The sequence below is a fragment of the Ranitomeya imitator genome, chromosome 1, assembly GCF_032444005.1.
Source record: "Ranitomeya imitator isolate aRanImi1 chromosome 1, aRanImi1.pri, whole genome shotgun sequence".
In the NCBI taxonomy this organism is placed as follows: Eukaryota; Metazoa; Chordata; class Amphibia; order Anura; family Dendrobatidae; genus Ranitomeya; species Ranitomeya imitator.
Genome location: NC_091282.1, coordinates 904,746,007 through 904,761,782, shown reverse-complemented (window position 1 = coordinate 904,761,782; position 15,776 = coordinate 904,746,007). Strand labels below are relative to the sequence as shown.

Genomic DNA, 15,776 nt, shown 5'->3' with positions numbered 1-15,776 from the left:
TAAAATGCATGTGTGTTGCAATGAGTCCCGTTTTTTATTTTTCCATGAGCTTTCTTATCCATATTCTATAAGTATATTCTCACAAACTTTATGGCATATCATCTTTATCATTGGCAGAATTTACATTCCAGTCTGCTGGAGGCTCTCTATAGAAACAGATCAGACCTGGAAACAATATTTCGGATTATTGATAGTGACAGCTCAGGTGAGTATGAGTGCTGCATTTGTAAATGACAGGTATGCATTGTGCTAATATTTTTATTTGTAGTAGTGCTGATAGACCTCTGCTGTTCTAACATCTCTACTCTAAAAAAATTTCAGAAGAAACCTGGATGTAATATATGACTAAAAAGTAGTACTGGAGTATTCATGCGTCATATTGGAAGATAAACAGGGTACTTGTGCTGCAGGATGGTTAAGTAAGCCATGTGCACATCATGTTTTAGTCACATCAGTGGCTCCTTCGGAACTACTGTTTGAAGCCCTGAAAAACAGGATCAGGTGTTTCCACCGAGGCCATTGACTTTAATGAAGCAGACGGATAGACTTTGTGCTCTGTCTGACCCTCTTTTCCAGATGAGTACAAAAAACCTGGTTGACTGCGTTTTTTTTTTTTTGGGCCAGGGCCGAGAAAGTATATTGGTGCCCTAGGCAGATTAAGCCAATGGCGCGCGCCCAACCCACCCCAAAGCAAAGGAATGGCTCAGAGACAAAGGTAACAGAACCCCTAATGAAAATCCCCCTTCCCATCTGATGGTTTAGGTAGAAAACACTGATGATCACTTTCACTAGACCTGTTACCTTTTTCACAAAAAATGTTATCAAAAGTAAAAAAAAAAAAAGTGGTGTATTGAAGAGATGAGACTTAACAGGGAGTACAATTTTAAAGTTAGATACAGATATTTATCCCTGACCTCCTATATTTTAAATGTAGAACCCAAAAATAGTTATGAAAGCTAATAAAGTGTAACTATAATTGGGGCCGTTTGGTTTCAATTAAGGTGTTCAGCAAATACCCTAATGGAAAATAAACAGACCCCATTATAAATAAAAGGGATACATCTGATGGTTTTTGAGTCAGTCATGTAACAAATACAGCTTGCACACTAAAGGTATGCACACGCAGAATGGTCCACTGCAGATTTTTCGGCAGCGGATTTGATAAATCCGCAGGGCAAAAACTGAGCGCTTTTCCTGCGGATTTACCGCGGTTTTTGTGTGGATTCCACTGCGGTTTTACACCTGTGGTTTTCTATTATGGAGCAGGAGTAAAACCTCTGCGGTTTCCGCACAAAGAATTGACATGCTGCGGAATGTAAACCGCTGCGTTTCCGTGCGCTTTTTTCCACAGCATGTGCACTGCGGATTGCGTTTCCCATAAGTTTACATTGTACGGTAAACTCATGGGAAACTGCTGCAGACCCGCAGCTGCGGAAACACTGCGGATCTGCAGCAAAATCCGCAGCGTGTGCACATAGCCTGATGGTGTTTCTGGTAATGTATTCCGGTTCTGGTGATATATTCATGTAATGATGGTTGTTCTGGTGCTGTATTTATGTACTGATGATGATTCTGGTGATATATTAATAATCAGAATCATCATCAGTACATGAATACAAAGCCAAAATCATCATCTGTATATAATTAGAGCACCAGATCCATCAATAATACATGAATATGGCACCAGAACAATATCAGTAAATACATCACCAGAACCAATGTCAGTACTTGAATGTCACCAGAACCACCATTAGCACATGATCACATCACTAGATCCACCATCAGTACATGAACGCATCAACAGACCCACCATCAGTACTTTACTATGTCTCCAGAACCATCATCAGTAAATACATCACCAGAACCTCCATCAGTACATGAATTTGTCACCAGAACCACCATAAGTACAAGAATACATGAACAGAATCAAGAGTACTTAAATACAAGAACCAAACTTAGTGCAACAATCAATTGTAATATGAAGACAGTCCCATAAACCATTGTATCACATGAACCTACAATCCTACAACTCCCAGTATGTGCTTAACAATTGCAAAGAGATACCGGAAGTTTTTATTAACAGCCATCATCAGACTGTGGGACATACTGTAGTATGGTCACCACCACACACCCCCATAAATAGTATGATGTCCAAAACAGACCCCATGTATACTATGATGGTCACCACAACACCCCATGGAGTATTATGGCCCACAAACAACACCCCAAACAGTATGATATTCACCACAGCTCCCAGTATAATGACCTCCCCAGCCACATATACAGTATGGTTTCCACAGCTTTTCATATACTTTGCTGTCCTCCCTTCACAGCTCATTTCATGGCCTTGTTTATTCCCATCAGCACAGCCCCTCAGTTTATTCCCCCATCAGCACAGCCCTTCACTTTATTCTCCCATCTGCACAGCCCATCAGTTTATTCCCCCATCTGCACAGTCACTCACCTAATTTTAATCCTCCATCAGCACAACCCCTCATATTATTCTCCCCTTCCCCTCATCAGCACAGCTACTTAGTTTAGCCCATCAGCACAGTCCCACTCATTTTATTCCCTTTATTAGCACAGACCCTCATTTTATTCCACCTTTCCCCAATCAGCACAGCCCATCTTGATCCCCCATCTGCACAGCCCCTCAGTTTATTCCTGTCATCTACATGGCCCCTCAGCTTATTCCCCGAATCCGCACAGCCCCTCAGTTTATTACCCCCATCTCCACAGCCCCTCATTTTATTCCATCAGAACAGCCCCCAGTTTATTATTTATGCACCTTCTCCAACAAGGTACAGGCCGGAAGTGGGCCCGTGTCTTTCTAGAAATCCCGGCCCATCAGCACAGCCCCTCAGTTTATTCCCCCCATCAGTACAGCCCCACCTCATTTTATCCCCATCTGCTCAACCCCTTCCCTCATTTTATCCCCTTATCTGCCCTTATAATCTTCGCTCTTGGCACAATGATATCACTGCACCGCGCCATCTCCAACAAGGCGAAGGCCTGAAGTGGGCCCGTGTCTTGCTAGAAATCCTGGCAGAGCAGGGAAACTGACAGCTCCTGTCCCAGCTGGCACACACAGCAATTGCATTCACGTCTACAGGAAAGGGGTGAGCAGTGTCTGTGACTGACATCGCTCACCTCCGTACCTGCGCTCCAGCAGTCACTGTGCTGAATGTCTGGGGTTGCAGGAGGATGTCGGGTGACCTTAGACATTTAGCAGGTTCTTTTTTCACAGTGTGCCCCACTCGGGTTGGTAGGACGTGGCACCAACCCCTCGTCCTGGCCCTGTTTGTGCCCACTTGACAGACACTTCCGAAAATAAGATTAGACAGAGCCCAAAGTGAGTCCATCTGCTCCACTGAATGGCCTTGTTGGCAGATATACCTGAATCCCGTTTTTCAGTCAGACCCTTAGGCTATGTGCACACGATGCGGATTTGCTGCGGATCCGCAGCGGATTTTTCCACGCAGAAACACTGCAGATCCGCATTGTGATGTACAGTACAATGTAATTCAATGTAAAAAGAAAAAAAAAAAGCTGTGCACATTGTGTGGAAAATCAGGGCAGAATTGCTGATGATTTAAAAGGAGTGCATGTCACTTCTTTTATGCGGATCCACAGCGTTTCTGCACCCCTCCATGATACAAATCCGCAGTGGCAAAAACTGCAGAGAATCCGCACAAAATCCGCATAAATTCCGCAGCAAATCCACATAAAAACCGCGGCAAATCCGCAGCTGCGGATTCTGCCAGGAGATGCGGATTTTGTGCAGAAAATTCTGCACCACTTTTCCTACGTGTGCACATAGCCTTAGTGTTCAGCAAGTTATCCTCTATTCCTTGCATCATCTGCTATTCCCCTTTAATTGGATCAATTCGCTTATTCTGTCCTCTATCCGCTCTACCTTTATCATCTGCATTATTCCCTCTCCTTCTCAGTGCAGCAATGACTTCTGTGTAAAGTCAAATATTTCTCCTCCACATCATGTTACTGTAAGGAAGGGAGATTTATTGTGTAGAAAATTCAGGTGATGCCAAGCAGAAGAAACAAGTTACGGCAATCCTTCCAAAGTACAACAATCATACCTGCACTAGATTTGCATTTATGGTGTGTGAAGGTTGGGAAGGTGCTGACTGTTTCAACCATTTTGGACCTTCCCACTCACTTCACAGAAGATTTTGTCAGCCTGCAGGCAGCTAACCCACCCTTGCAATCTTTTAAAGACCAGGAGATAAAGTCAGTCATTTATCAAATGACAGGTGGGAGAAGATAAGGTGCATAGGAGAGCAGAAGCCGGTGGATAAGTCAAGGTATCACAACGCGCTGTGCTATTCAACTGAGAAGAGTTTTCATGTGTAGTAATACTCATGAGACTTTTCTAAAAGCGTAAATTATCGTGACGAGGCATCAGTATGCTTGTTCTTGTGTTCTTGCGACCTCTGGCGTAATTACCGCTCTACTGCAACATGTAATATACCATTGTGTCCCCCACAGTAGGAGTCATTACTATATGCAGTATTATATGGCATGCAGCCATTGAGACGAGCTATAAGTTGCTTGAATTTTGCTAGACATAGAGCTACTCTTACTACTAGTCGTGGCTCACAGAAGGGGTTACTGCCACTAATCCGTGACCCAGTTGAGCATGTGACAAGTGGTTGTCCTGGGGAGAGCATTTCAATAATCATTGCCAGTACTGTGGCCTTGATAAAACACAGATACGATTACATGTACTGCCGATTCTCAAATTCCTTTCATTTTATTTTTTTCTTTTTACTATTTTGTAAATTTTATTTTCAAGTTTAATTGAAATTTTGTTTCAGGACTTATTTCATTTGAGGAATTCAAACACACATGGAAACTGCTGCGCTCGCACTTAAAAATAGATGTCAGTGATGAAGCCATCTGTAACATGGCTAAGAGCATGGACTTCAATAAGGATGGTAATATAGACATCAATGAATTCCTGGAGGCTTTCCGACTGGCCGACAGACCTAACATTGAAGATAGAGAGGATTTTTGATGGAAACCAGACATTCTGAAGAGACACAGACCTGATGGGCCGTGACAAGTACACAGACATGTCCCTGAAGAAATGCGTTAGGTACTAAACAAGGATTTTGAGAATAGCTGCATTTTATATCATCCGATTTCAGATATATGTAAATGCATGTATTTCTACTTTTTTATATGCATATATAGATCATATAATTGTATAATACTGTATAATTTATAAAGGAAGCTTCTTATACAATATGTGCAGAACCATGTGAACAATAGCCTGGCTCATGCTGCCTATAGACAGAATTGGTATTCAAAAAGCACAATTTTGATAATACCCATTATTGCAAGACCCTACCGCCAGAATGAGACGAGTATGTTGTTTTTGGACAGCAGTTGAGAATAAACTTGCGCTTTTCTTATAACCATACTGTTTGCTTCAATATTGTTTGAGTCATGTTTGCATGTTAGTATGATCATAGCCGTTCTAATGCTTTTATCAAAACTACATGAGTGATTATTCATCAGAATACCTCAGAGCTCACGTCTATGGCCAAAAGGGAATCTGGTACGACTGTTAGAATAACTAAATAGAATACATAATAAAATATGTAATAGAAATATAAAGACATGCCTTCCTGTAAGCGATGTGCTAGCATGGTGAAAAACCGAGCCTAGAAGTGCACCTGGGCAGCCAGATGCTCCCGGCTAAGGGTCCTCTCGCATTGCATTCCAACACCCGTTCAGTGGCCCCGGGATTCGGATTGGGTCACTAGTGTTTATTGATGATGTGACTGAAGAGAGAAGCAGCCAAATGGATTATGAAGTGTTCAGGGCTAAACATTGTACTTAGATTCTACCACATGCAGCAAGGTTGATTCGGTGGCGCTTGACAGTACAGAGGGCAATGACCCAAAACACGAAAGTAACCCAGTAGTCTTTAAAGGCAAAGAAATGGAACATTCTGCAATGGCAAAGTCAATCACCAGATCTGAACTCCATCAAGCAAGAATTTCACATGCTTAGAACAAAACTTAAAAGCAGAAATACCCACAACGAGCAACAACTGAAGACAGCTGCAGTAAAGGCCTGGCAATGCATCACAAAGAAAAAAACACAGAGTTTGGCAATTTCCATGGCTCCAGATTCTATACACGTTTGCACGTTAATGACCAGGCCAATTTTTACAATTCTGACTAGTGTCACTTTATGAGATAACTCTGGAACGCTTCAATGGATCCCGGTGATTCTGAGATTGTTTTTTTGGGACATATTGTACTTTATGATAGTGGTAAAATTACTTTGGTATGACTAAATTTTCATGCCCTTAACTCAGAGATATGTCACACAAAATACTTAATAATTAACATTTCCCACATGTCTACTTTAAATCAGCATAATTTTGAAACCAACATTTTTTTGTAAGGAAGTTAAAAGGGTTAAAAGTTGACCAGCGATTTTTCATTTTTCCAGCAGAATTTACAAAACCTTTTTTTTTTTTTTAGGGACCACATCATATTTGAAGTCACTTTGAGGGGTATATAGGATACAGGATACCTAAAAGTGACACCATTCTACAAACTGCACCCCTCAAGGTGCTCAAAACCACAATCAAGAGGTTTACTAACCCTTCAGGTGCTTCACAGGAATTTTTTTGAAAAAAAAAAAACAAAAAACAAAACACTTTTTTCACAATAAATTGACTCCAGATCCATTTTTTTTTTATTATTTTGACCAGGGTAAAAGGAAAAACGGACCCTAAATTTGTTGTGCAGTTTCTCCTGAGCATGCCGATACCCCATATGAGGGAGAAAACCACTGTTTGGGTGCACGGCAGAGCTTGGAAGGGAAGGAGCGCCATTTGACTTTTTGAATGAAAAAATTGCTGTAACAATTGGCAGACGTTATGTCCCATTTGGAGAGCCCCTGGTGTGCCTAAACAGTAGAAACCCCCCCACAAGAGACCCCATTTTGGAAACTAGACCCCTTAATGAACTTATCTAGATTTGTGGTGAGTACTTTAAACCCCCAAGTGCTTCACAGAAGTTTGTAATGTAGAGCCGCGGAAAAAAAAACAAAAAAAAAAACACATTTTTTCCACAAAAATTATCTTTTCGCACCCAAATTTTTATTTTCACAAGGGTAACAGGAGAAATTGGACCCCAAAAGTTGTTATCCAGTTTGTCCTGAGTATGCCGATACCCCATATGTGGGGGGACCACCATTTGGGCGCATGGCAGAGCTCAGAAGGGAAGGAGCGCCATTTGGAATGCTGACTTAAGGTACCTTCACACATAACGATATTGTTAACGATATCGTTGCTATTTGTGACGTAGCAACGATATCGTTAATGAAATCGTTCTGTGTGACAGCGACCAACGATCAGGCCCCTGCTGGGAGATCGTTGGTCGCTGAATAAAGTCCAGAACTTTATTTCGTCGCTGGATCTCCCGTGGACATCGCTGGATCGGCGTGTGTGACACCGATCCAGCGATGTCTTCACTGGTAACCAGGGTAAACATCGGGTAACTAAGCGCAGGGCCGCGCTTAGTAACCCGATGTTTACCCTGGTTACCATGCTAAAAGTAAAAAAAAACAAACACTAGATACTTACCTACCGCTGTCTGTCCTCCAGCGCTGTGCTCTGCACTCCTCCTGTACTGTCTGTGAGCCGGAAAGCAGAGCGGTGACGTCACCGCTCTGCTTTCCGGCTCACAGACGGTACAGGAGGAGAGCAGAGAAGCAGAGCGCAGCGCTGGAGGACAGACAGCGGTAGGTAAGTATCTAGTGTTTGTTTTTTTTTACTTTTAGCATGGTATCCAGGGTAAACATCGGGTTACTAAGCGCGGCCCTGCGCTTAGTTACCCAATGTTTACCCTGGTTACCGGCATCGTTGGTCGCTGGAGAGCGGTCTGTGTGACAGCTCTCCAGCGACCAAACAGCGACGCTGCAGCGATCCGGATCGTTGTCGGTATCGCTGCAGCGTCGCTTAATGTGAAGGGGCCTTTAGATGGAATGGTCTGCGGGCATCATGTTGCGTTTGCAGAGCCCCTGATGCACCTAAACAGTAGAAACCCCCCACAAGTGATCCTAAGGAACTTATCTAGATGTGTTGTGTGCGTGGTGAGTAGAGATGAGCAAATTTCCTTGGGTCCCTGCTTAGTCAGCAAGCTATAGCGCTTACCGAATTGCACACCACACATTATGGGTGTCAGGTCCGAGCATTCCTACATGAACAGTTTCCTGGAAAGTGGATTGGTCGCCATGGGCCATTTGAATGGTCACCAAGGTCTCCCGATCTGACTCCCCTAGACTTTTATGTTTGGGGTCATCTGAAGGCAATCGTCTATGCTGTGAAGATACGAGATGTGCAGCATCTGAAACAACGGATACAGGAAGCCTGTGCTAGCACTTCTTCTGCTGTGTTGCTATCAGTGTGTCAAGAGTGGGAGAAGAGGGTTGCATTGACAATCCAACACAATAGGCAGCACTTTGAACACATTTTATAAGTGGTCATAAATTTGTAAATAATTCATGAAATAAAGTTATGTTAAAACCAAGAACACCATTGTTTTTCTTGTGAAATTCTCAATAAGTTTGATGTGTCACATGACGCTCTTCCCATTGGAAAAAATAAAGTTGGATCCAAAATGGTTGACTTCAAAATGGCCAACTTCAAAATGGCCACCATGGTCACCACCCATCTGCAAGAGTTTCCCTCCTCCCATATACTATTGTGCCACAAACAGGAAGTTGATATCACCAACTATTCCCATTTTATTTAGGTGTATCCATACAAATGGCCCACCCTGTACATGCATCCACCAAACCCAGATTTGTACATCACTTCAGCGATCACATATTTAATGCCCTGTAGACCAGTGTTGTGGTGCTTTTCACCATTTTAACTGATACTTGTCATTGAGCTTGGTGATCTTAAACCTGTATGCAACAGCTCAACCATGGCAACCCCATTTCAAGAAGATTCCACTGCACAGATTTTGTGCTGGGCTTACAAAGGCACATTATAAATGTGATTTGTTTAGTGCTATATAATTCAACCTCGGGCAATCCTCCTGTAAGTTTACATAGTCTGATGCCTCATTGGTGTTATAGCTGGTCACTTAGACTTCACAGTTGGTTTGGACAGATTTCTCAAATCAGAAAGCTCCTCAGTACAACACATAGCAATACCATTGTTTATACATCTGATTGATTTTAGGCACTTAATTACTATGGATGTTCCTTAAACAATCCGGGGCAGGCCACATAATGGATATATAAATCCTTGAAGAGCAATACATACACATATATGGATATATATGGCATGTACAATGGGGAAAATAAGTATTTTGCAAGTTTTCCCACCTACAAAGAATAGAGAATGTAGGAACACTTCAACTGTAAGAGACAGATTAAAAAAAAAAAAAAAAAATCACATTGTATGTTTACATAATTAATTTGCATTTTATTGCATGAAATTATTTGATACAATAAAAAAACAGAACTTATTATTTGGTACAGAAACCTTTGTTTCCAATTACAGATATCGGACATTTCTTGCAGTTCTTGACCAAGTTTGCACACACTGCATTAGGATTTTTGGCCCACTCCTCCATACAGATCTTCTCCACATCTTTCAGGTTTTTGGGCTGTCACTGGGCAACATTGAGTTTCAGCTCCCTCCAAAGATTTTCTATTGGGTTCAGGAATGGCTAGACAACTCCATGACCTTGAACTGCTTCTTAAGGAGCCACTCCTTAGTTATCCAAAGTCAGCAGTGTTTCAAATCATTGTCATACTGGAAGACCAAGCCACAACCCATCTCCAATGCTCTTACTGAGGGAAGGAGTTTGTTGGCCAAAATCTCACTATACATGACCCCATCCATCCTCCCTTCAATATGGTGCAGTCTTCCTGTCCCCTTTGCAGAAAAGCACCCCATCCTCCACAGTATGAGGTTTCCCCCACCATGTTTCACAGATGGGACGCTGTTCTTGGGGTTGTAGTCATCCTTCTTCCTCCAACCATGGCAAGTGGAGTTGATACCAAAAAAGTTCTATTTAGGTCTCATCTGACCTTCTCCCATGCCTCCTCTGAATCATCTAGATGGTCAATGGCAAACTTAAACTTAGCCTGGACATGTGCTGGCGTGAGCAGGGGGAACCTTGCGTGCTCTGTAGGACTTCAATCCACGATGGCCTAGTGTGTTACTAACAGTAATCATTGAGACTGCAGTCTCCACTCTCTACAGGTCATTTACCAGGTCACCCATGTAGTCCTGGGCTGATTCCTCACCTTTCTCAGAATCAACCTTACCCTCACAAGGCAAGATCTTGCATGGAGCCCCAGACCGAGGAAGATGGACAGTCATCTCGTGTTTTTTCCATTTTCTAATAATTGTGCCAACAGTTGTTGGTTTCTCACCAAGCTGCTTGGCCATTGTCCTGTAGCCCATCCCAGCCTTGTGCAGGTCTACAATTTTGTCCCTGGTGTCCTTAGACAGCTCTTTGGTCTTGGCCATGGTGAAGAGGTTGGAGTGATTGATTGAGTGTGAAGACACAAAGGAGTATACAGACATTACAGCATGGGATTGCAGCTGATTCTTTTAGTGATGAAAAACATTTCCCTGCCTGTTTTTAAACATTTTACTTGAAAGAATCAGTTGTGATACCAGTCTGTAATATCTGTATCCTCTCTTTTGCTTCCTCCCCTGCCCAGGAGCTGTGGTATGATCAGACCATGTTCCTGTACGGTCAGACAGGGCCATTACACAGTACACAGCAGGGGCACATTTATAAGATTATCTCAGCACAGAAAAAAATTTAAACACATCCAATTGTGGAAATCATCATTATTATTCCAGGATCCATTGATCAACTTTTGTTCGTGGGAAACCCCTATAAGCCAAATTACTTTTGCTGTTACAATTAAATATACAGTGCAGCCTTTTTCCCACACCTGCCTAAAACTTTTGCACAGTAAGGACATACTTTTAAAAATAAAAGGGATAATAGTTTGTTATCAATTAACATAATGTAGAGTGAATGAACAAATGAGAAATCTAAAGCAATATTTGCGGAGACCACCCTTAAGGTACCGTCACACTAAGCGACGCTGCAGCGATACCGACAACGATCCGGATCGCTGCAGCGTCACTGTTTGGTCGCTGGAGAGCTGTCACACAGACCGCTCTCCAGCGACCAACGATGCCGGTAACCAGGGTAAACATCGGGTAACTAAGCGCAGGGCCGCGCTTAGTTACCCGATATTTACCCTGGTTACCATCGTTAAAGTAAAAAAAACAAACGCTACTTACCTACCGCCGTCTGTCCCCGGCGCTGTGCTTCTCTGCTCTGGCTGTGAGCGCCGGGCAGCCGGAAAGCAGAGCGGTGACGTCACCGCTCTGCTTTCTGGCCGCTGTGCTCACAGCCAGAGCAGAGAAGCCCAGCGCCGGGGACAGACGGCGGTAGGTAAGTATGTAGCGGTTGTTTTTTTTTACTTTAACGATGGTAACCAGGGTAAACATCGGGTTACTAAGCGCGGCCCTGCGCTTAGTAACCTGATGTTTACCCTGGTTACCAGCTAAGACATCGCTGAATCGGTGTCACACACGCCGATTCAGCGATGTCTGCGGGGAGTCCAGCGACGAAACAAAGTTCTGGACTTTCTTCCCCGACCAGCGACAGCACAGCAGGGGCCTGATCACTGCTGCGTGTCACACTGGACAATATCGCTAGCCAGGACGCTGCAATGTCGCGGATCGCTAGCAATATCGTCTAGTGTGACGGTACCTTTAGTCTTCAAAACAGCATTAACATAATTCTTTTAGGAACACTTGCAGTGAAGAACCAACTACAGATCTGCGGATGTAGGCGTGTGCAAATCATTCTATTTCTTCGTGCAATCCCACAGACTCCATGACCTTGAGATTAGGACTCTGCGGGGCAGCAATACCATCACTTCAAGGACTCCTCTTTTTCCTTATCACTGTATGATGATAGTTGCTCTCCTTTTACAGAATAAGTTTGGAGCTAATCAGGCACCTCTCTGAAGGGATTGCATTATGGATAAGCATCTGCCAATATTTCTCAGCACTGAGGACACAATGAATACTGACCAGATTCCCAACTACTTACTAGGAACTTCCACCATGCTTAACTGTTGCTTGCAGATATTACAAACCACATATGAAAATGATCATCATCGGTTTGGTATAACTGGTTACTCATACACCTGACTACAATCCTACAAAGAAGAATTGATGCGGTTTTGAAGGTAAAGTGTGATCACACCAATTATTGATTGAGATTTTTCTTTTGTTCATAACCCTATGATTTCTGTTAAATGATTAATACTTTATTAAAACTATCTGCTGTATTATATTTTTTCACAGATATGCACCTAGCAATCTATCATGAGATAGCAAAAAAAAGGAGTGAATACACACTTGGGCTGTGGGAAATCGTTTACTACACAGGGGGAATACACACTTGGTTTGGGAAATTGTTTACTACACAGGGGGAAATAAGTCAGGAAGTACTAGGTTTAACATTTTCGTGGAAAGCTTCTGTTTTAGCGGGGTACTTTCCATTAGAAAATGTTTGCCAGCATAAGTAACCAGGGTATTTACAGACTGAAATTATAAAAAAATACATAATCTGTAAGAAATTTATTCACAATATATTTCCAATAAGACCCCATATTAAATAAAAGCATTAAAAAAAAAAAATCAGTGTTGATGTATAATAGTCCTAACAACACTGACTACAAAGCCCAAGATGGCATCTGATACCCGTCAATTTCTGAATGTTACAATTGTGGTACCAAATCAGGCGATATTTAGATTTCTGGACTCACATTTTTAAAAGAATAACTTTTTATCATTACCAGTCACTTGTCAAAATACATGGCAAAATTTGGAAGAGAATCTATTTTGCACTGTCCAGAATACAATTTATTTATTGTCAAAAGGGGACCCAAACCTGTTCAAAGGCTTATTGTTCCTGAAAATGAAATGATACTTTTAGTACAATGAATGTCCGCAAGAAAAAAAGTTTATTGCATCAACTGAACATTCCTCCACGTATATGGACGTTATCACTCAGTCCTTGCTCAATCAGCTTGATGTCTTCCAAGTCATCCTTTATTATGCCGATTAAATGGCTCAGTCCTTCTTGTTGTTGCTTTAAGTGCTAAGTGGATAGAAAAAAAAAATATCTAAACGCATTTGGGAGTAGTAATCTCACAGGATAAAACTAAAGAGAAAAGGATCCAATGAAAACTAAAAAGACAGATGTGCAAGGTAGACGACAATATTAGATTCTGGGTCTGCCTGAAAGAACAGGGCAGGGTCTAGATAGGACTGATGGGATGAAGTTGCCATACAATAGTAATTAGGTACATTGCTAATGCAGTCCATCCCTACTATATGGCCAGTCAACTGGCTGGTGACCGAATCATGCTGCTTTACATGAAACTCGTTATTTATTATTTACACTACAATCACCACATAGGCACCATAGAAGAAAAATTATTAGTGTAATAACATTTTTTTTCTGTGGGTGAACAATATATTTCTAATGGTGTTATTGACATGAAATTCTCACCAGTTGTCTGTAACAACCCATCCAATCCACACAGGCACAGAAATCAAACCATAGGTGTCCATACATTATGTGTAATAATGAGAAATTGCACAGGGAAAAAATATTGAACACATAACGAAATAGAGGTGCAAAAAGCCATGAAAAGTCATGACACCATCTGAAATCTATCAGTAGAGAGCAATCCTGCCACTGAGTGAAAAGAAATATCAGCTGGTTCAACTGATGGCCTATAAAAATATGTCTCTATTAAGTTGCCAAAATATTTCATGATGTGTAAAACCAATGAGCTGTCTCAAGACCTTCACATCCTTGTTCTTGCAAAACACACTGATGGGATTGGTTACAGAAGAATTTCTAAACTACTGAAGGTTCCAGTAGTGAGCACTGTTGGGGCCATAATCTGGAAGTGGAAAGAACATCATTTCACAATAAAGCAGCCATGACCAGGCAAAAGTTTTCAGAAAGGGAATTGAAAAGAATCAAAAGAGTTGTCCAAGAGCCAAGGACCACCTGTAGAGAGCTACAGAAATAACTGGAATCAGCAGGTACAAGTGTTTCAATAAGTATTTCACTCAAACTCCAAGGCCTGTATATGCACACTCACCAAGCAAGACTTCATTTCTGAACAAAAAGCAAGTTCAAGAGTGCTTAAAGTTTGCTTAACATTTAGACAAGCCTGTGAAATACAAGGAGAACATAGTATAGACAGATGAGACCAAAATTTAACTCTTTGTATGCCCACCATGTTAACATCATACCCACAGTGAAGTCTAGCGGTGAAAAAATCATGGTGTAGGGCTGTTTTTCACTATATGGCACTGGCAAATTTCATATAATTTAAGGAAGGATGAATGGACAAATGTACAAAGACAGTCTTGATAAAAATATTCTGCTATCTACCAGGAGGATCAAGATGAAAAAAGGGTGCACATTTCAGCAACACAGCCAAGGAAACTCTTGGTTTTTTTTTTTTTTTGTTTTTTGTTTTTTTAGAAAAAACAAAGCTGCTAATGGCCCAGCCAATCACCTGATCTGAATCTAATAGAACGTTTAGAAGGAGCCCACAGGACCTTCATGAATCGAAGAGTATTTGTGTGAAAAAAAATAGTAAAAATCACATCAGAGCAATGCATGCGACGAGGAGGCGTCTTGAAGCTGTCATCATAAACAAAGGCTTTTGTACAAAGTACTAATTAAATTTCAGAAATAGTGTTCAATACTTTTTCCCGGTGTCATTTCTCATTATTACACAATTTATGGACATCAATGGTTTGATTTCTTTGCCTGTGTGGATTGGATAAGCTTTTACTGGACTAGTTGAACCCAATAAAGTGTTTATAATCCAACAAAAAGCTACAAATCAGTCTGGTACATTGAATGGATGATTTATTTAATATTAAATACACTGCTCACAAAAAAAAGCAACACTGAAATCACACTTTGGATTAGGTAACATATCAACAGTCAATAGAAACCAAAATCATCAAATGTGGACCAGATTCTAAATCACCCCAAATATCAAAGAAAAAGAGCAGATCCAATTAGCATAAATTTCCTCATCACATCTCAGCACGTGAATCAGTAGTATGAATGGCCATTATTTGCCTGTATGCACTCCTGGCAATATCTGGTGTCAAAGGATATTTCCTCCCAGACATGGATCAGGGCACCAGTGAGCTATTGGACAGTCTGTGGCACTATTTAGCATCAGATAAACTGATACATAATGTCTTCGAGGTTCTCAATTGGATTCAGGTCAGGGGAACTTGAGGCCAGTCAAAGGCATTAATGTCTTCAACATCCATAAACTGCCAAGACAATGGCCACGAGCCTGGGCATTGACTTGCACAAGGAGGAACCAAGGGCTGACTGCACCAGCTTTAGGTGCCATAATGGTTTTGAGCATCTCATCCCAATTTCATACCCAACAGCAGTCTGGGGACCATTGGCTATTATGTGGAGTTATGTCCTACCCCTTGTGTCGGCATAGACTTTCAATGACCCACTGGCGACTCCAGAGTCTTTAAGGTCTGTCACATCTGCAGTGTGAACCTGCTCTCAGCCACAAACTCATTTGTACCAACAGAAGGTAAAATATAGTCACAGTCACTTATACTTACAACCTGCACTGATCATCGTCTATGAAGTGCAATT

General features: G+C 41.7%; 2 protein-coding genes across 2 annotated transcripts in view; one reads left to right on the top strand and one right to left on the bottom strand.

Moving 5' to 3' along the window:
* Positions 1-5,435, top strand: part of PPEF2 (protein phosphatase with EF-hand domain 2) — a 139,076-nt gene extending 133,641 nt beyond the window's left edge. The window contains exons 17-18 of the mRNA XM_069743398.1: positions 118-205; positions 4,836-5,435. Of these exons, the coding sequence (XP_069599499.1) occupies positions 118-205; positions 4,836-5,035 (288 nt within the window). The 3' untranslated portion in view covers positions 5,036-5,435. The remainder of the gene's footprint in view (positions 1-117; positions 206-4,835) is intronic.
* A 7,028-nt stretch (positions 5,436-12,463) lies between these two features.
* NUP54 (nucleoporin 54) overlaps positions 12,464-15,776 on the bottom strand; it is a 64,836-nt gene continuing 61,523 nt past the window's right edge. Inside the window, exon 13 of the mRNA XM_069743396.1 lies at positions 12,464-13,208. Within this exon, the coding sequence (XP_069599497.1) occupies positions 13,080-13,208 (129 nt within the window). The 3' untranslated portion in view covers positions 12,464-13,079. The remainder of the gene's footprint in view (positions 13,209-15,776) is intronic.